We start from the raw sequence: 21,772 nt of genomic DNA, 5'->3' as shown, positions 1-21,772 counted from the left end.
TGCAGATTGAAGGTAAGTTTGGCATCTAACAAAACACCAAGGTCATTAACATGGTCAACTCTCTGGAGCGTTTGTCCATCAATTGCATAGTCGAATCGAATTGGGTTCAGTATTCGATGAAACGTTATGACCTGGCATTTTGAAATGCTGACAATCAACCAGTTTCTACGACACCAGGCGACAAATGTATCTAGAAGTTTTTGAAGCCGGATGCAGTCGTCAATAGAGCGAACTTCAAGATATAATTTCAAATCATCGGCATATACTAATCTGCAGCCAACTCCGAGCACCGAAACAGCATCGTTGAAGAACAGCAAAAATAAAAGTGGACCCATATTGCTGCCTTGAGGAACTCCTGATAAATTTGAGAACGAAGATGATACACAAGAGCCGAGCTTGATTCGCAGGACTCTACCACATAAGTAAGAGCGTAGCCAGTCAGTAAACTTTTGTGTTGCGCCCAGCCGCAACATCTTGCACTAGAGTATTCGGTGGTCAATTCGGTCGAAAGCTGCTTTCAGATCAGTGTATACTGCATCCATTTGTACTTTATTCTCCAAACTCGAAAAACAACTGGAAGTGAAATCTAAGAGATTCGTGCTGACTGAACGACCTGGCATAAATCCATGCTGATCAGTAATCAGATGTAATTTTTAGTACGAAAAAGTACCTCAGTGCTCACAACTATTTCGAACAGTTTAGATGCAGCTGATAAATTGGTTATGCCTCGATAATTTCTAACATTTGTACGATCACCGCTCTTGTATAAACGAAACATGAAAGACTGCTTCCAAGTCATCGGAAAAATACCTTGCTCAAATGATTTGTTAAATATAGTGCACAAAGGATCGGCTAAAGCACAAGCGCAATGACTGTACACCGCTGCAGGTATGCCATCTGGTCCGGCAGAGAACGATCGTTTAAACTTCTTCGCTGCAGCAACAATCATATCGGGAGTAACCAAAAATGTGTCAATGTGCACTAAATTCTCAGGAACATCCACCGCGGCGGTCTCCGCATCGATCCGGAGGCTGTTTTTTCTGCAAACACCGAAGCAAAGAACTTTGCAAACAGATCACATGACTCCAAGGATGACCTGGATTCAACACCATCGAGACAAACTTTTGAAGGAATTGATGAGCATTTACGTTTCGAGTTTACAAAAGTCCAGAAATGTTTGGGATTCCGACGAAGATCAGTTTGAACCCGCATAACGTAGGATTTGTACAACCCCGCGTTTAATTTGCGATAGTTATCACTGGAACTTTTGAACATTCGTTTTATTTCAGAGCTCTTCCAGCGACGATGTTTGCGCTGCCAAGCATTTCGAATTCGTTTCAATTTACGAAGCAAAGCTGTGCTCCAAGGAGGACTTATTGGGCGTTTTACAAAAGGCAAATTTGAACTTAACCACTGAGTTATTTTGTTACAGAAAAAATATGCCATTTCATTTGCGTTGTCGATATCTTGCAAAGCACTCCAGTTAACGTTTTGCAAGAATTCAAGTAAAGCACCAAAATCAATTTTCCTATAATTTAATGGCCTTGATTCATTCGTGAAGTCCATGTTCCGGGAATTGTTTTCGCAGTCAGCAGCCAACGAGATAACTAAAGGCGGATAATGCGGGTCGACAGGTAGCAGTGGAGTAACACTACAATCAACTATTAATTGATGCTCCGAAGAACAAAAGACCAAATCGAGCAATCGCCCAAGATGATTTCTGCACTGGTTTGCTTGATGTAGATTTAAAAAATCCATACCGTCGATCAGCGCTGTACCAGCAGCGGATGGCAACAAAGAACAAGCGGGTTCTGTTTCTTCATGCCGTTGATTCCACACAATGCGGGGCTGGTTGAAATCACCACACACCAGAACAATATCATTCACAGAACCTTTACTGCACAGTTCCGAAACAGTTGAAATGTGCGCATCGATCACATCAACGTTTTGGCTTTTATCAGGGGGAATGTACACACCGCATAGCAGTAGCTTTCTACCCCGCACTGTAGCACTTGCACACACTTGTTCAAGACACTGACCATTCACAGTTTCAATAATAGAGTTGACGTGTTTTCGTGAAATGGCAATCAATACTCCACCAAACGATGCTTTGTCACTATAAGCTGAGCTGCGGTCACAGCGAAAAACATTAAAGGAATTTCCAAACAACTGCTGAGAGTTTATTCGGCTATCCAGTCCGGTCTCGGTCAAAAAGATGACATCAAAGTTGCAGTCACTCGTCGTTAAAAAGATCTCGTCGATTTTTGTCCTCAACCCCCGAACATTCTGGTAGTACACCCAGATACCAACGTCATCTTGTTCGTCATTCTGCGACACGGGATAAAACAAATCAGCGCTTGATAATCTGGAAGCCGCAGGACCAGGACGGCTGATGAACGCTGGCAGCGGTGGCACGACTGGGGAAGGGGGGTCAGGGGCTTCCACAATATCAACTACGGCGCGTCCCAGTATACTGCATTGCATCACTGCTGAACTATTCCTCCTTGCGTTGAAACAGGCGTTGGAGATGGATCCACAGCAGCTGGTTTCCAAAATTTTTGGGATGATTTCTCCTCGAATTGGCGAAAATAGATTCCTTGGGGCCAAGTTGAAGGTTCCAAGGCGATAGCTTGTAGTGCAGGATCGAGGCCAACTTTAAATGATACAAAGGTCATGTTGCTAACATCGGTACCTTTGGCGACCAGTTTAACAACTACTGGATCCTCATTCATTTCAAGGTACTTTATGGAAAATATACCATGGGTAAACTTGCTTTATTTTATATTGAATGCATGATTTTAATAAATATAATAAAAAAGTAGACTATCGAAAACATGACCAAATTGCTAGAAAAATGTAACATATTATTTGCAGATACTGCAGATCGGACTGCTATTTTCAAAACTTTTTTTTTAATTTTCACGAAGTTCAATTTCAAAGTTTTATTTACGGGGCACGGGTAAAGTGTGATGGGTTAGTCGATGCCTTTCACGCAGCCTACCTGGGTTCGATACCCGACCCCGAACATAGGATTAGAAAGCTTTTCTGGCCCGAAGAGGCGAGTGACCTTCAGGTTAGAACCTCTATAATTGAAATAAAAAAAATGTATTTACCGATTTGATTAAAATTGATCTTGAGTATGAAATTTATTCATTATGTAATAGCGAAAAAACAAATCAAATGCACCAGATCTGTTGGTTTAAAGTTGGATTGGCGTTGTACTTATGCATGCAACATGTTTGAAAGTGTGATTGATTAGAACGTAAACGTTAATACGAATTTGATATACTTTCGAACGTATCGCATACGTAAACAAGAATGAGTGATTAACTTAACAAAACAACTCACAAGTCAAATGTGCTTTTATTATTATTATTTTTGTCTTTCTCATATAGAAAGATTATGTAATCACTTGAAACCCCGACTAGTAAAAATTGACCTGGATGGCCAAGTGTCATATACCATTCGACTTAGTTCATCGAGCTGAGTAATGTTTATGTGTGTGTATGTGTCAAATAATCTCGCTAGGTTTTCTCGGAGATGGCTGAGCCGATTTTGACTAACTTATATTCAAATGAAAGGTCTCGTGGTCTCATATGGAATTCCTGAATTTCATCCGAATCCGACTTCTGATTCCGGAGTTATAGGGTAAAGTGTGTTCAATACACAGTACAATAGCGGCGAAACAAAAACCGTAAATAAATTCTAAATTGGCCTTAAAATTACACAAATCGATAGCAATTATCCAGATAGCCAGCCGTAATCGGTTTGTTTACTAAGCAACTAAACAAAACGATTACGACTATCCTGGTTCCCGGTTTCCGGTTCCGGAAGCACCGGAAATAGTGCTCATATATTCCAAAATGGATCTCACTCACTTTTCTTAGCGATAGTTTGAACGATTTCTGCACACTTACACAGATAAAAATATTTTGAGAATTTACATCTATTTTTATGCACATATTTGGAGCAGGTAATTAAACATAAAGTTACTTTACAATTCTGTAGGTTTCAATATAATTTAATCGCATACTAAGCGTTAATTGAAATATACGGTTATATTCATAGAAAATTCAATGCAATCCGATTTAGTTTTGCACCGATAAAAGTTTTCAATCAAAATTTCGATTCAACCCATGTCTAATCCCCGTTACTATTGATTTACATGTCGTGTAAATTTCATTATTTCTTTCTGTGTAGACTGAAATGAAAGGTCTTACGGTTCGATACGGAATTCCTGAATTTCATCCGGATCTGACTTCCGGTTCCGGAGTTATAGGGTTAAATATGGTACACAGTCACTTGAAGCGGCGAAACAAAAACCGTAAAAAAAATTCTTATGTGGAAATATTGAGGTGCTCAACAAGCCTCCGAAAATCAAATGTATTGATTGCCGAATTATTTTGTCTATCAATAATATTTTTTGGGATATCGAGGGTACACCTGAAAGTACTTCATAGACGTATCAATTATCAAAATCAAGCGTTAATTTATTGTAGAAACACCAAAATTCTTAACATGGCATACTTGCCCCATCATCCCTGAATTGAGTAAAATGAATAGAGTGGAACGGGAATGATTTTTAATGGTATTTCGTTGTTGCACGCATGTTGCACCCAAAATTGTGTCTCATGTGAAAGCGACACCCAAATCGTGGTGGCACCTCGTGTCGATCGTGATGACAGCTGCAAGTGTTCGCCATGCAGATTGAGCAAATTTTACACAAAGTTCACATGTGAGCCTGTATATCTGTTTTCTGTGCTATAACCTTCACCTTCATCACTTAAAAATTAACTTTGATTGTATCCATTGATATCCACACTACCCATTGCAAGTGCAAGATATTGTATCATCTTCATTTCTGTGTTGTGGGGTGTAGATCTATGATATCCGTATCAAATATGAAGTACGTAATACACAAAATTTCTAACACCAAGAAATTTGGTTTTCATTTGATCGTTAAGAGCATGGCACCCGATTAATAGTCATGGCTCAAATTCAAATCGATGATTTCAGTATTTGAAATGCTGTTTCCTTCTTTTGGGAAGCATTTCAAGTGCTGTTTTTAGGAATACAACACCAAGACTTTGCTATGCTTTCAGTTCGTTCTGGTATTATTGGAAATGGCTACAGCTTGTAAAACAAATGTTGGAGCAAAACCTGCTTTACTACTTCAGAAAGGTATAAAACACAAAATACGTTCTTGGGAGTTATCGAAGCATGCCATCTATTGGTGAAACTTGCAAACATGCGATTCCTCAAACGAATTTTTACCAGATTTGAGTCAAAATATTCAAAAAGTCAGTTTCATTGTCACTGGACATTGCAAACTGACCTATAGGGTGTTTTTTTTTGCTAGTAGATACCAGCAACACAGTTTTGTCGACTTACTTTACTATGGGGCGCTTTTTCAAAATTTACCCTCTGAGAGAGTGATAAGTTTTTGATCGTGAATATCTCCTGTTGTATCTAATAAATCAACATAATTCTTGCAACATGCCATCGGAAATATGATCACAATTTTATGATAATATTTTCAGTTGTGTGACATAATCTCAAATAGTTCAAAATTAAACTTTTCTGAAATGTTTGGTATAAATGGTGTCAAAGAGGATAATTCATAAGGCGTGTTTGCTTTTCTTCTATTTTGAAAGCTCATAGCTCAGTGATCTGTAGAAGGATTTATAAAACCTACCAATAGAATCGAAAATTTTCAACTTGAACGTGTATTGTAACAACATTGAAGTTTGTCAATAGTACACTATTGAAAAACCTGTTTGATTTAACCCATGACAGCACCAGCGAGATGTCTGCATCTATACAAGAGCATCTATATAAAAGTTGAGTGGTTCATTTTTCCTACCATTGGCTGAGCATCTGTTCCTGAAACAAGACACACGAGAGCAACATCGAGGACCTGTCGTCTCACTGTTTCCCGTTCTGCGTACAAGAAAAGGAATTTTGAATTTTGACACTTCGGCAAGTCAATCACTGGCACCGACACGCTCGGCGAGGTTTCCTTTCCGGAACAGACGATGGATTCTGCCAACTGGGAACTGCAGACCAGCACGGTTTGAGCGGGACTTTGCCTTGCCATTAACTGTTCCTCCTGTGTACGTGTTTCTGCGTAAAAATTCCACAAGATGCTGTTAACTGCTCGACAGCCGATTCAGTATTACTGGCTGCCGCTCTACTAACTCTCTCTTCTATATCGTCTCACTGTTTCCCGTTCTGCGAACAGAAAAGGAATTTTAGCTAAGGGGCTGTCCGTACACCGCTGCCAGTAGTAGCAGGTATAAAATGAAATGTGATGTGAGAAATAGCGTCATTTAAGTTAAAGCAGCTACTCTGAACGCACGAGACACCGTCAGCACGATGGCACCGAAAACCGGTAGAAAGGCAGATTTTCATCAAGATGGAAATTAAAATAAATTGTACCGTCACTAACACATTCAATTACGAACGGCAATGCGAAAGCGAAAGTGATGATGTTGAACACATCTATATACTAGCATGGGGTGGTGTGAAAATATGCCATGCGAAACAGGGTTTCAGACCAGGCCATTGCAATTGTCTCGTACTGAAATTTCGAGAAGAATCAGATATCTTCGAACTTCATAGCTTCAATAAAAATAAACTACAAATTTGTCGTACCTAGCCTCCTATATTGGCAAATTAAAAAGGATTTGTTTCAAGTTTGAAATATATAGTTGTAATAATAGTAGCTGTTTAATGTAACTAATCTGTACTTTAATGTAGATGCATCGCTTCAAACTCTATTAGTGAAAACGGGGAAAGCTTGCACAATTCATACAATCAATCAACTAACTGATATTCGGAAAAGTGATGGGAGCGTGCCAGTTTTTTTCGTATTCACGACATCCAGTTATGTCTCTGACATTACCCACCCGCCTTTTTGACTGGTCACGTGTGAATCGTGTCTTGTGTCATTGTCAAACGTGTTTAGTTTGGTCTATAATTTAGTCATGAATCGTCATTTGGTCTAAAAATAATCATGCATGGGCACTGGGAAAGCTGGAGGTAGATCCACTGATTTATCGAAAAATTGTGTTCAGCGATGAAGCTAATTTCTGGTTGAATGGATACGTCAACAAGCAAAATTGCCACTTGTGGAGTGAAGAGCAAGTCAGAAGCATAGCAAGAGCTATCAATGCATCCAAAATAAGTCACTGTTTGGTGTGGATTATGGGTCGGCGGCATTATTCATGAAATACCGACCGATATGTTGAAGAGAGTGTGCCAAAATTGGACCTTGCGCATGGGCCATCTAAAACGGAACCGTGGCCAACATTTGCATGAAAGTTACATCACTTCCAACGAGGTTGGTTTATGTTAATTTTTAGCAAAAAACTTTATCGTTTACTTTGTGAACTTTGTGCACTCGTGCAGAACTATGAAATAACTCACGTTTTACTCACCTGAAACTCGTTCTATATTCGCTAATTCGATAATAGGAAAAGTCTTAAACCGACAATACAGTCTGATTGGAATTAAACAAAAGATAATTATTAACGCATGACGTTTAGGATAATCGATAGGAAATTGGTAGCTTCAACATAGCTTTAACGAGGGCTATTTGAAGTTTAAAATGTAAAACTTGAGTTAAGTGGAACTTAAACTCCTATCTTTTCCAGTGAAATGTGTCATCAAGGTAACCAAACATCATTAAATACGGACAGAACAAATGCTAATGGATGATCGTTAGATGAATGTTCGCCAAATAAATGAATGAGTTGAGAGGCTTGAATCAGCAAGCTCATTTACTTTCTACTAAGTTCTAGTGTTATATTATATCATATTAACTTCAACACGGAAAACAAACCAACTATTAACGAACAGTTACACCCACAAGACGAACATGTGCAACGTAGCCGATGCTGGTTGTAACATTTGTACATCATTCTAATGTTCAAGTAGATAATCTACATCTAATAGCTATAGTTTCCAACAACTACATTCTAAGATAACGAACTATAATTGATTGCGTTGCTCATCAATTCTGCTGTCATCACCTGCCGATTCGATGAACATCGCAAACAGTGCAGTAACAAACAAGAGATTTTTTAATCCAATTTTCAAATTTCTCTAGTTCTTTGATTTTTGTTTTGTGATTTTGCATATGGATTCAGCTAGGACAGTACACAACTTCCCGGATCCTATCGTTCTAACATAAGAGGGAATTCAGCATTATCTATGGTGGGCAAAGCGAGCAAGATCGGATGAACGAAAAACGGAAACGGAACCTTTCGGAAGAAGATTTGATCAGCTTCGTCGTCGACGTCATCCTCGCGGTCGATGTCGTTGTCAAATTGAGCGATTCGAGTATATGAATAGCTACCGAAGGACGACGATTGTTTGCTAGCTGAACGTTTCGTCGCGACTGCCGAAGAATTGTTCAACGATGTCAGTCGATTCAATTTGTAACTTAGTAGACGTTGGAAGATGTCAGAGTCTGCACATGCAAACCTTGGCGGTTCCTCCGGCTGCTTGGAATTCTTAGTTGCTGATGTTGTCGTGGTTGTTGATAATGATGGCGATGTAGATGGAAGGGATTTGTCTTGGGACTAATTATGGAAATGTTTGTGTGAAGGGATATGAATTAGCGAGAGAAAAGAAAGAAAATCAGCTGTCTGTTGCTGTTGCTTGTGTTTGTTATTTATCGATAAACATACCTCGCCGGTGTCATCGCCAGAATCGAACAGAGTGGTTTCTTTGGTGTACGTGGCCACAGCTGAAGGACGGTGTTTATTAGGAGTGGACAAAATATGTTTGTACAATGAATGAGTATGGAAAATGAGCGTGAATCTGTCAGAAGAAGGTAAACTGGTGCTTTACCTTTGCTAGATCGCTGTGCGTATTCGCGAGTCGATGTTAAAGATTCCGTTGATGATGAGCTACTCGCAACTGGATGTCGGTAAAGTGGGCGTCTTTTAGGACTCTTCCGAGTCGGTGTGGCACTCGACTGTTTCGGTCCAGTGTGAGAGTTAGGACTGTTTACTTGATTGAGAACCCTTTCCTTGCCTGGTATTTCCAGCAACACTGATGTTGATTTAGAGGGGGAAAGAGAATTTCCAGATCGCGAGCTACGGCGTTCTCTTCTCCGGCCGGTACTCTTGCGGTGATTAGTTGTAGAACTACCTTTACCGTCAGACGAGGGAAAGTCATAAAGTCCATCTGAGTCGGTAAACGGTAGTTGCTGATCTTTTTTGCCGTAGAAAAGAGGAGAGAACCGTTCCATGCTTGCGGTTCGATCGCTAGAAAACGGAAGAATTTGTGGGTAGAGTATAACTAGTACACAGCGCAGCATTTAATAGAAGAATTATCAAAATTGGGTGATTCATAGCAGGATGGTTGAACTTCTCATTCAATCTCATCATTTTTGGAAGCAGAGGATGAAGAATGTTGGTGCGCGAAAGAATCTGTGTGGAGTGCAAACTTTTATCTGGAATATATACAAGAAGCTCATATTTACCACATAATAGGGTTTGATTTCTGTGTAAGATCTGGTTACACGACTCTACTAACTAATACAAGAAGTTCAACCTTCGAGCACCCACCAATTAAGCACAGTTCGTGTGTTCCGGCAGTTACCTCAGAGGACTCTCGGATCTTGAGGAGACCGGTGAGAGCTTGTCAAACCCACTCTCGGATTGTATCACAATCGACGGTAGCTGCAGCTGAGACATAGACACAACCTCCTGATTCAGTATGCTACGGCCATTCTCGATCAACTCCTTGCCTATGTAGTTTTCGAGCTCTTTGGCACTTCTGATTTCTCCATCTTCTATTTTCTCATCTAGATGATCTGTTCCAATACCCTCATCATTCGATTCCAGTAAGGGATCATCGGAAAGTGTCTCTGAGTCGGATCTTTGGCGGAATGATTCGTGCCGGTCAGTTGTGCCACCAGTAGCAGTCCCACTACCACCCGATTCGTTGTGCTTCTTGAGAATCGACGTCTGCCGACCTCGATTTGAGCCTAGCATAGAGTTCAACCCATGATAGCTCGTTCCTGCAGGACCTTTGAGAAGATGATTGATCAGCATAAATTATGGCAAGGAGGGAAAAGAAAGGAAATGGTATTTAAACTAAGGCGGTCTAAGCTGTGCGGAGGGTAATGAGGAAGTCTCACCTGCACCGGGATCCTCCATCTCACTGGGACAAAGTGGATTACTAGATCCGCATCTACTGGGACCAGGACTAGCCATACTAGAATAGCCGGACGAGCTTAGATTACTTTCGGACGGTGCACGTTCACCACGAGTACACATCGAAAACGGACTAAGATAGCACATTCCTACGGAACTACCGGTCACTCCTAATCTGTTGGCAAGGTGCGGTTTACCTGTGGCAGCCGGTGACATACAGTCAGCATCTGACTCGACCTCATTCATATTCGAGGTAACCGTTATCATCGGCGGCTCAAATGGGAGATCGAGGGACCCGGGTTTTTCCCACTGCTTGAGTAATCTGCAAAAATGGGGTCATTTCGTTAGAGTAGGAAGGGGGCTACAACATCGAGCACACACAACACAAACGCACACATACGATTGACACCATAAATCAAGAAAGTCTTGAGAGCTTGATCGCACCTTTTTTGTTGTTGTTTGTTCGGAAAATAAAAGCTGGTTTCCCCAATGCTGGCACGTTGAGGAGGAGGTGAACCAGGGAAAATGACCACTGACGAGCGTTCTTTCGTTGGGCTTGGCTGCTGAATGATCAGTTCTGGAATCACTAAATCTCGCGGGCGTTCTGGTTTCTCCCGTTTCGGAGTTGGGGGTTGAACATCGATCGAAATGGAAATGTTAGGCGAATTCTTGCGACTTTTACTGGAACTGTTCGAACTCGCGGAATCACTTTGGGAGGACATATTCATCGGGGTAGGGGAGTCGGTATCGGAATCGGGGTGGTTGATTTCGATCGTGACTTGGTCAGGTTTGGAGTTCTGTGAGATAGAAGAGAGAATGGGATCGTTAGGTGGCTCAGTTTTGCAATCGTCGTGAAACTTACATTGTATCCGGAATAGTTACCACTAAACGTCACGGACATCGACTCATCATACATGTTCTGAGGAGATCGAATACGGTGAGGTCGCGGCATGATCGGTGTTAATGCTGGTGACGGAATCGGTGTTGGCATTTCTCTAATTGGAGACAGGCACTTGTTATTGATTCCATTGGATGGTATCTCCAACAGTATGGTAGGTGGATGCAGCTGCGTGGCGGCAGTCGACGGTGTCGACGTTTTGTGAGCGCTAAGTGCATCGAGTACAGGTACTTCGATTGTACTCTGACGGTAAAATATGGGTGAGTCCGGTGCACCGCTAGAAAAGCTGACCGGAGTGTGCACGGACGACGTTGATGAATCGTCGTCGCCGGCCACATCATCTTGTGGACTGGATGCCGTTGGAGTTGATGATGGCGAGATTACGATAGACGAGGGCAGATTTATACCGGCACTCGATGTGGCAAAGTTTTTAAACATAGCCAGAATCGAATCGGCACTAGACACTTTGGCCCGTGCCCGTCGATGGCCCCGCAAACCAAAATCATGCAAAGCAAGCTCGGAGCTGGACAGCGAGTCACTTCCTTGATTTGAGGAAGTGCTGTGTGGCGAACGAATTTCATTTGTGCATGGCGACTGTGGAACCGAGTTCGCACGATGCGTAACTTCAGTAGGAAGACTCAAAGCGCTACAATGTTTCGTTCCCTTTTTTTTGGCGAAGAAAAAAAAAAGTTTTTTTTTTGCTTTCGTTATTTCTGTTTCCGTTTCTGCTTTTCACTTTGTGGTGTATTCTTAATGATTCATATTGGCAAAACGACACAGATTGGGTAAATCAAACAGAAACGAAAACGAGCACGAAACAAACGCCAATCTAGCGATAGAAATGAGCTAAAACAAACTTAGACTTAGTTGAGGTTGGGATTCAAACTGTCCATAAACATACTTCAACGAAATGCGATAGTATTGATTGATTCAAAACACCATTTTTTGATTCGAAGAGTAACAACATAAAATCTTTCTAGAAAATAATTACTAAAGCGCATCAATTTTCAGAAGAATCAAATAAGAATCAAACCACAGAAATCAGGACAAAGGTACTTACATTGGCGAGATCATCGGACCCGCTGCTTATTTCGGCCGAGACCTTACTGAGCAGACGAGCGAAGGTGACCTTTTTCTCCAGCTTTGGATCGGATATCTGGCGCACTATCGACGAAACGGACAGCGAATGTTCGGAAAATGTCGTTTCCTTTATATCCGACTCCGACTCGGTATGATTCACCTTGAGTCGGTTCTCGGATAACTGAATTAGTTCGCCCAGGCTTACCTGCTATCAGAAGGAGGGAAAGTGTAACTTCGTGGCTAAAATCTAATCAATTGCAGAACTATCACTGCTATGTACAAGATCATTTAATTTATTCTAAGCTGCTGTGAATATGCGATTATATTAATGGAAAGCAATTTATTCGAAAGCTGAGGAAAATTTTATTTTCACCGCCACTAGAACTGTTCTGTACAGTTGACAGTGGCGTCAGTGAGAAAAATAATCGCTTATACTCACCTTGGTGGCAGAATTTGGCGCCGGCGATACCAACTGCTGCAATATCTGTTTCTTTTCGTTCACATTTTTCTTCGTCGGAGTGGAATTGTTTCGTTTTTTTCGGGGTGACGGAGTGCCTGTAAATGTCCAAGCAATTATTAGTAATAATCGAATCTATTTGCGTTCAGATGATTACGTATGTACGAAATAAGAAAATAATACGATAACTGTTAAAAAGTGAACTAACAAACTAAAGTTCGAAGCATGCCGCTACCGCAGTGAGTATTGCAATCTACGAAAGTGGTGAATTCATGGGGTGTTACAGTAGGTTTCGTTCTATTTCGGTAGATTATAGCTAAAAATTATAAGTGTCGCGTCCTATTTAGTGTGATATTCTAAACAGAAATGCGGAACTAGGCAGTCACTTAACTTATCGATGTATGTATGCTGGTTTCGTTGCTACAATTGCTACAAAAAATTATTCTAACGCTATACGATTTGAATAAATGTTTGCAAACAATCAAACCTACAATTAATTAGTTTACAAAACAATACGTGTTGAATGTTAAATGAAAGGTATGGTGAGTAGTGCCTACCAGCAGCCACGCTTGATTATGTGTTTGTACAGACAATTGAATTTACAAAGTTACAGTTCTCTTGCTTTCTGTATTGAGAATTCAATTTCGGTATTGGTAGCCTTTTCTGTTGGAACTTTTTCTGCTACTTTACAGTCGTTTGTTTTCTTTTTCAATGCAGTGTTTGTGTGGGGAAGTATCTACCAATTTTACGTGGAAATAACATGAATGGAATGTACGAATGGACTATTTATCAAAGGATTCAATGTTAGGGATTGCACATGACAGCTAAATGTAGGCGATGCGTTGACATATGTGACGAACACCACGATTTATAAACGGTTATCGTTCTATGAATCAGAAAGTAGCGGTTGTGTATGTCCCGAGAAGAAATTTTAAAAATATATGGTAAAAAAGATGTACAGTAAGGTGGGATAACGTTGTATGACAAAAAGATGAAAAGGTTTATTTTCTCGCTCCACCAAACTTTTCCTGTTCCTTTTGGGTCCCATAAGCACAATACAAAATTTGAGCTTGATCTGAGAAACTATATTTTAGCGGCCGAGGTTTAAAGTTTGTATGGGATTTAGTATGGAGAAATTTACTTCTGACAAAAAAAATCAACCTATAAACTCTAAAAATCAGTGCATGTATAATTTTTGTAGGAAATTTATCGAGGAGAAAAACCTGGTAAGACCGCAAAACAATCCGACATTTGTAGAAAAAGATATTAAAGGAAAACCGATACAAAGTCCGAACAATAGCTTATTCCTTAATACATCTAGCATCACTGCTGCTAGTTTGTCACTTAAAAAGACTTTTCATTCTATCGTCAAGACATCAAACAACTCAGATCAACCGTTATAGCACAATAAAAGAAAGCAAAATCATATTACTACCACTAGCAGTGGTGCTAGATATATTAAGGAATGAGCCATCATTCGGACCTTGTGTCGGTTTTCCTTTGATAACTTTTTTTTACAAATGTCGAGTTGTTTTGAAATCTTCGAAGTTTTTCTTCCTCGTTAAATTTCCTACAAAAATGACATACGCACTGATTTTTAGAGTTCATAGGTTGATTTCTAGCCGATTTTTTTTTTATAAAAAGTGAATTTCTCCATACTAAATCCCATACAAACTTTTAACCTCGGGCGCAAAAATATAGTTTCTCCGATAGAGCTAAAATTATGCCTGTTGCTTACGGGACCCAAAAGGAACACGAAAAGTTTAGTGGAGCTAAAATCAACATTTTGTCCCACTCTAATGTACAGCTTTTAATTTTTTCCCAGAACTCTAAGGCTCAGAAAAACATACAAATTTTTTTCAATAGGCTTTTGAAATTGCACTAAAATGGTTTGTTAGTGTGTGTGAAACGAAGAGCAAAACCTTTTACTGCCAGTTTACATACTTTATTACACCTTGACGAGCAATAATGACCGCTTTCATATAGTGTTACTTAGAAGATTTGCATAACACATGGATCAATAAGTCCCGAGAATAAAGCAGAGATGGCGCTCGTAGTAAACTAGTAACCACGTCTTTCTAGAGTACTAACCTTTACTTGAAACGGGTCAAAATTTTAAGTCGATCCGATCCGATCCGAGAAACAGCTGAGTTATCGAGGTTGGAGTAAAGTCGTTTTGTAGTTTGTTTAAAAAATGGAAAAAAACGAGTTTCGTATTTTGATAAAACATTGTTTTTTAATGGGTAAAAACACCGTGCAAGTGAAACAATGGATTGAAAAATGTTATCCGGACTCTTGTCCATCAAAAGCAACGATTTATCGGTGGTTCGCCGAGTTTAAACGTGGTCGTACCGACACAAATGACGCGGAACGCTCGGGTAGACCTGTGGAAGCCGTTACACCGGAAAATGTGAGTGAAGTGACAAAAATTATAATGAAAGATCGTAAAGTGAAGCTCCGTGAGATTGCTGAGATGACACAGATATCATATGGAAGTGTATTTACTATCCTTCATGAAAAATTGAGCATGAAAAAGGTTTTTCCCAAGTGGGTGCCGCGATTGCTTTCGATGGAACAAAAACAGCAACGAGTCACCCTGCCACAAGTCGATGAAAACAATGGCGAAATTGGACGAATTGGGCTTTGATCTGCTTCCCCACCCCCATACTCGCCAGATTTAGCCCCCAGTGACTACTGGCTCTTTGCTGATCTTAAAAAAATGCTCCAGGGAAAAAGATTTGGCTCAAATGAGGAGGTCATTGCTGAAACTGAAGCTTATTTTGAAGCGAAAGATAAATTTTTTTATAAACATGGTATTGAAAAATTGGAAAAAAGTTGGAACCATTGTATCACCCTAAAAGGTGATTATGTTGATGAATAAAAAAAAAATTGCAAAAAAAATGTTGTTTCCATTGTTAGTCTCGGGACTTATTGATCCATGTGTTACGTGGCAACTAAAGTAGGGTTATTGTACTCTACTGTTGTATTAGTAGAATCGCCATGTTATTTTGTCGATTACTCGAACTCGACTTTCAATCAACGAATTCTGATAATATCAAATACAAATATCTTTGCTTTCGAAGCGATACCGCTGAAGAAAAAAATTGACAGTAGACCTCACTCTTACTCGCATAAAATTTCATCAACAATTTTCTCGCTTTGTATTTTCTTCGGCATTGCACTGAGAATTTTGTGTAAATGGTAAACAGTAAACTTCAAGAATCAATTTCGACGTAATTCTTAAAGAACTTAACGTACTTTATGGAATACAATTAATTGATGAGATTTATACATTTATCATTTCAATTGAAAGAACTGTACTGAACTTTTGCTGAGAGCGAATTTTCTGGTAATGTTATGGTTCATCTTAATAACAGAATGTATAGAATTAATCAAAGCGGCGAAGCTTATACTGAACAAGGCTATCAAATAGGGCCGTAGCTAGCATAGGGCAGGTGGGACGGTTCCTCAGAGTACCCGATGGAGAGGGGTCCCCAAGAGGCTCTAGCTACGGCCCTGCTATCAAAGTAAACAAAACGACCTGTACAAGTTCTCGCAGAGTCACTTCTAAAACAGAGAACTAGTATACGAGACAGATAAGGGCACACGAAGCGCATTCATTACGGCTGGAGTTCTACGAGGATCCATTCTGTGCAGGGCGGCAAGTTCCATGAAGTTTTTGGGGGGCATCAAAAATTCTTACAACAGATCATTAAACTTTGCAATATATAAAACATTTTTATGAAGGGAGGTTAAAGCAAACAAAAAGCAAGCAAGTTTAGTTTCTCTTCCGAATGTTGTGATACTGTCACAAACATTTTTCTTATTATTCCAGTAATAACCAATATTCGAAAGTGATAAAGTATAGCACATGTCACATTGTACTACGGGGATAACAGAAAAAAAGGGTTATATCATAAGATATTTCTAGCAAATTTACAAATATCCAGTTGCCAAAATATTGAGAGGGTATTACCATTCCAATAAATCTTTTGGAGGGGAAAAAAGTGCTTTTCCCCACCAAAGTTGCCGAGGCTGATTCTGTGTCTACTGCAATGAAACATAATGTTTGACGGAGTAATGTGGCTGAAGTCAAGCTAGTTGAGTTTTCATACAACCTCGCTCTAACGGTGAATGCCGAGTCCATCGAAAAAAATGAACTGAGAACTGAGCGCACTCGATTTGCTTAGTGGAGAATTGATTTCGCATCATAATGTGGAGATGATCATAGTCAACAATCGTAAGTCGGTGCAAGAGATGTTGATCAACATCGGTAATTGCGAGATTACATCCAGAAGAATACTGAAACCAATTGGATTGATGATCGACAATGAATATAACTTCAGTAGCGACATCGAATACACCTGTAGACGCGCTTCGGCGGCGATCGGAGAGCTTCCGTGCATGATAAGAAACAGCTCGAGGGTTTTCTTCGGTAAACACAGGTTACTGGCACAGTATCGATTTTAAGGTAGGGTGGCTCGGTCTAAGCCATGGCGTTTAGTAATCTGGTGAGCACGCATATGCTGATGTGCATCTGAGTAATCAGACCATACCGAAGTCTCCGTAATCACAAGTATAATGTCCATTGGTTTGGTCACTAAGAAAGACGCGAAGTGCTGCGAAGGGTGCGGAGATAGGAACACCCGTAGAAACTCCTAGGAGCATCTCTAGCCTGTTAGTAACGGGAGTGGGATTGTTAAACGGAACGCAGATGGACTCATCGCCTCATACCGAGAGTTTCAAGCTGGTTTGAAAGATTCCATGACGAAGTAAGCTTTGGCCTAACACAGTTTCTGTGAGACCACGGCAGCTTTAAGCTACCTGCTCTGGTTTGGTCTCAAGGCATCCCCTCCCTGCCTTGGTTGCCTAGAAGTGACCCGAACGACGTTCGATTTGCATGTCACCACTTCGACACAGATTGCGGCTGGAACACTACACGAAAACTGGGTTTTAGTGTACACAGTGACATTGCGGCAATACGGAAACGAAGTTGAACACTGATGATTGCTGGACGGCAAACTGCAGCGGAACACGGTTCTGTCTCTTAGAGAGCTCAAGTGAGTATTAGGGCTCGGTTGGTAATGATGGAGTTTTTGTCACCAGAAAACCTACTCTGAAAACAGACGCGCATCTCTTCATTTTCGACTTACTGAATGATAACATCAATTGCCCCACACTACTAGAAAGAATCATAGCAGATATTAAACTCAGTAGTTAATCCATAAGAAGTATCACACTCACTGGGTGTGTAGAATTAAAAAAATATACCCGAGCAAGATTTCAAGGTGACCGAAGGATAATAGCTCCGTATCTTATGAGAAGAAAATATGCCGTTCGTTTAGTTCTGAGTCCTTAGTCTTAAAAACCAGTTGTCGTATGTTTGAGCCCCGACCTGGAAGGATTCGTAGTGTCAGTAGAATCGTAGCACCAGCCATGCAATGGTTCTGTACACTCTGAATCGGCTGCGAAGTCTGTTGAAACAGAAGGTCAAATTCCACAAAGGAGTGTATCGAAAATAAGCTATCCACATACATTTGTGTTGTATGTATGTATTTGTGAGGGTTTTTTATGCTCAGATCACAGTATGCTATGTGTTTGGACGTCAGCTTTCGTTTGTTTACTTGTTTGCGCGGTTGAAATTCTGCGTTTTCAAAATGTCGCGTATTGAAAAGGAAGTGAAAATTAAGGTTCTGGACACATGGCTCAGTGAGAAGGGTATTACTATGCGTAAATTGGCGAAGCGGTTTGGAATTCATCATGCCAGTGTTAAAACCATCATTAGTAAGTTTGATGAACACTATTCTATGGATGAGCTACCAGGAAGAGGCAGAAAACCCAACTTCTTCCAACCCGAAACTGGACCAGAAAGTGGTGTCTATAATCATGAAGAACAAATCAATGTCATAACGTGATTAGGCAAAAAAGCAAGAATGAGTGTCGGAATGATCCAGCGTATCAAGAGGCGAAATCACCTGAAGACCTAGAAGAAGCAGAAAATCTCGAACTAATGTATAGAACAGAAGAAGCGAGCTGCAACAAGGGCCCGGAAATTGTATTCGCGCCTTTTGCAGTGTCCGGGTGCATGCATTTTGATGGACGATGAGACTTATGTAAAGGAGGACTCAAAAACCCTTCCAGGTCCCCAATACTTTACTGTCGTCGTTGGGGAGGATGTGAGCGATGCGTACAGGTCGATTCAAGCGAATAAATTCGGTCGAAAGGTACTGATATGGCAAGCAATATGTTCCTGTGGTTTGAAGTCAACCATTTTCTACACTACCGGAACTATAAATGCAGAAATCTATCGATCTGAGTGTCTTCAGAAGAGATTGCTGCATTTATATAAGAAGCATACTACATCTCCACTGTTTTTACCGGTTTTAGCGTCGGTTCACTATGCCAAAACCACTCTCAATTGGCTTGCGGAAAAGGGTATAAATTTCGTTGAGAAAAATATCACTCCACCAAATTGCCCTCAGCTTCGACCCATCGAACGTTACTGGGCAATCGTGAAGAGGGTCTTCAAGAAGACTCGTGAGGCAGCTGGGAACATGCAAGAGTCCAAAAAAATTTGGGCTCAAGCGTCCAAAAAATGCGATGCAAGACTTGTCCGGAACTTGATGAAGAGCGTTCGATCAAAAGTTCGAAAATTCGCGAAAAAAAACCTGAATTTCATCCGGTTTTCATTATGCTCAAGTTTAACCTCGTACAACGAAGGATCAATTTTTAGTTTAAATAAAATCTCGTTTTTATCATAATTTGAAAGAAAAAATTGTGGATAGCTTATTTTCGATACACTTCTTACAGGAATGTAATACCAAGGCTTTGCTTAGTTCTGAGTCCTGAATCTCTAAATACAAGGTAACAGAAACAACAGTGAACATAAAACTTTGAGTAACGACGAAAAAACCTGTTTTAATCTACCTGGTGATGTAATGATACCTTTCTCATATTACACATAACACCATAAATATTATTGGGGAATTCGAAAAAACAAATGTTCATTGAATGTTTGTTCGGACTTAGTCTAACAAAATCTACAAATCCTGTTTACCCTGCCGTTTCGGAACCGAAACTAGTAGGAATTCTGTATGAAACGGTAAGACTCTTCCTATAAGTTTGTGAACATCGATTTGACCATCTTGAAGAAAAGTGAGTGAGATCTTTTTTGCAGTTTTTGGTCACTATTTCCGAAACCGGATTCAGATGACCGGAATAGTCGAAGTTGGTTCGTTTACCAGCAACAAATATGACCTACAAATTGGAACAGTTTTGAACCTAATTAAACCTAGACTAAACTACATGCTTTATCTCGATTAAACCAATTAAACGAAATCTATCAAACGAAATCTATGCTTTTCTGTTTCTTCTGCATATGTAAGTCAAGCTAAACAGCATGAATCAGCAGCATAAAACATGTAGTAGGATTATTATTGACATCACTACTCCACCGGCACGGTATTACTGCACTACCGGCTGTAAAAATTGCATATTTTTTAAAATAAATTTCAATTCATTGACATTCTTTGATTCTATCGGTCGCACTTATCATAAAATAGCTAGAAAGTTTTTATCAACCGCAGCACCGTCCTTTAAAAACATCAAACACTAGAAATCCAGAACCTTTCGTTTTATTTATAGCGTGTACTAAATAGAACAAAGCACGCACTGTTCGTTCTGTTTTTCCTTCCTCTACGATGCACGTTCCGGTGTTGTACATATTGTCATTCTATATGACGATTTGAAAACTTTGACTGTCATCGCTCTGTAACTGCGAAATCGGAAGTCTGATCCAGATGAAATTTCAGAGTAGCTTCAAAGACAATACGAGCTTTAATTCAAATCAATATTTGTGAAAATCTGAGCTGAGAAATCGAAGTGAGTTCTATTTTTGGAGTTTTTCATAACCACTTTCGGTGCTTTCGGATCAGGACAAGGAGGGACCAGTAGTGCCGAATTAAGTTTGTATACCCACAAACTTCATCGGGCAGTTTTATGGGATTTGTAGCTGTTTTTGACCATTGTTCGTGAAAAAATATTCATGAAATTGGTAATTTTCCACCTATGCTTAGCAAATACTATAAAATTTCACCAATCTGTAAATGCATATCGCACACTGAATTCGACATTGTATAGATCGTATGTACTTAAAGTGCAGACAAACCTCCGAAGAAACCCTCGTAATTTCTGGCGATTCGTAAATTCAAAGAGAAAATGTTCTTCAATCCCCTCAAACGTATTTTTGGGCAATACGGTTTCTGCTTCAATTCCAGAACCTTGTGAACTATTTGCGAGTTTCTTTGCCGGTGTTTTCTCGAGAAGTTCTACTTCGACATTCAACGCGAATGACGTTGTACCTACCGATGTGTTGGATTTGGATATTTTTACCGTTACACCATACTTGGTTGAACAAGCAGCAAAAAAACTTAAACGCTCCTTTTCTCCTGGTCCGGATGGTATACCATCCGTTGTTTTGTGTCGCTGTATTTCAACTTTAGCAGAACCATTGAGCATCATTTTCAATCGATCGTTTGAGCAAGCTAGGTTCCCTCGTATATGGAAACAGTCGTTTATTTGTCCCATTTATAAAAGTGGTGATCGACGTAATGTAGCGAATTATCGTGGAATAACAAGCCTCTCGGCATCGTCGAAATTATTCGAGATAATTGTGAGTGTTGCAATTTTGGATCGCGCAAAGAATTATATCTCATTCGATCAGCATGGTTTTATGCCGGGGAGATCAGTTACAACGAATTTGTTGCCCTTCACATCCCAGTGCATAACTAGTATGGAAGCTAAAACACAAATGGATGTTATCTATACCGATTTCAAAGCTGCTTTTGACAAAATAGATCAAAAAATACTTCTTTGCAAATTATCTCGCCTTGGATTATCTTCGCAACTCGTATCTTGGTTGGACTCATATCTTTCCGATAGGAAATTACGCGTGAAAATAGACCACAGCACATCATCCGAGTTTTCGAATAAATCAGGTGTCCCACAAGGTAGTAACTTAGGACCCCTGTTGTTCGTATTATTCTTCAACGATGTGGCATTGCTTTTGGGAGCTGGATGTAAATTAGTCTACGCAGATGATTTAAAACTGTATCTCACTGTTCGTAATGTAGATGATTGCCAGCGACTACAATGTCTGCTTACATTGTT

The 21,772-nt window shown here is 40.1% G+C and overlaps 1 protein-coding gene across 13 annotated transcripts in view; it reads right to left on the bottom strand.

Annotated features, from left to right (window-relative positions):
- Positions 1 to 21,772, bottom strand: part of LOC131425318 (uncharacterized) — a 348,726-nt gene that overhangs the window by 11,438 nt on the left and 315,516 nt on the right. For 6 of the 13 annotated variants that reach the window (XM_058587112.1, XM_058587118.1, XM_058587117.1 and 3 more), the window contains 9 exons: positions 12,587 to 12,702; positions 12,128 to 12,355; positions 11,032 to 11,730; positions 10,614 to 10,966; positions 10,154 to 10,491; positions 9,613 to 10,042; positions 8,857 to 9,275; positions 8,694 to 8,752; positions 8,265 to 8,585 (listed from right to left, as the gene is read on the bottom strand). In XM_058587112.1, the coding sequence (XP_058443095.1) occupies positions 8,265 to 8,585; positions 8,694 to 8,752; positions 8,857 to 9,275; positions 9,613 to 10,042; positions 10,154 to 10,491; positions 10,614 to 10,966; positions 11,032 to 11,730; positions 12,128 to 12,355; positions 12,587 to 12,702 (2,963 nt within the window). Of the gene's footprint in view, positions 1 to 8,264; positions 8,586 to 8,693; positions 8,753 to 8,856; positions 9,276 to 9,493; positions 10,043 to 10,153; positions 10,492 to 10,613; positions 10,967 to 11,031; positions 11,731 to 12,127; positions 12,356 to 12,586; positions 12,703 to 21,772 lie in introns of those variants that run through there. The other 7 variants (XM_058587116.1, XM_058587119.1, XM_058587122.1 and 4 more) reach the window with 5 other exon arrangements.

The sequence above is a fragment of the Malaya genurostris genome, chromosome 1, assembly GCF_030247185.1.
Source record: "Malaya genurostris strain Urasoe2022 chromosome 1, Malgen_1.1, whole genome shotgun sequence".
NCBI classification, from domain to species: Eukaryota; Metazoa; Arthropoda; class Insecta; order Diptera; family Culicidae; genus Malaya; species Malaya genurostris.
The sequence above is the reverse complement of the archived record's forward strand: the minus strand, read 5'-3'. Positions and strand labels throughout refer to the sequence as shown.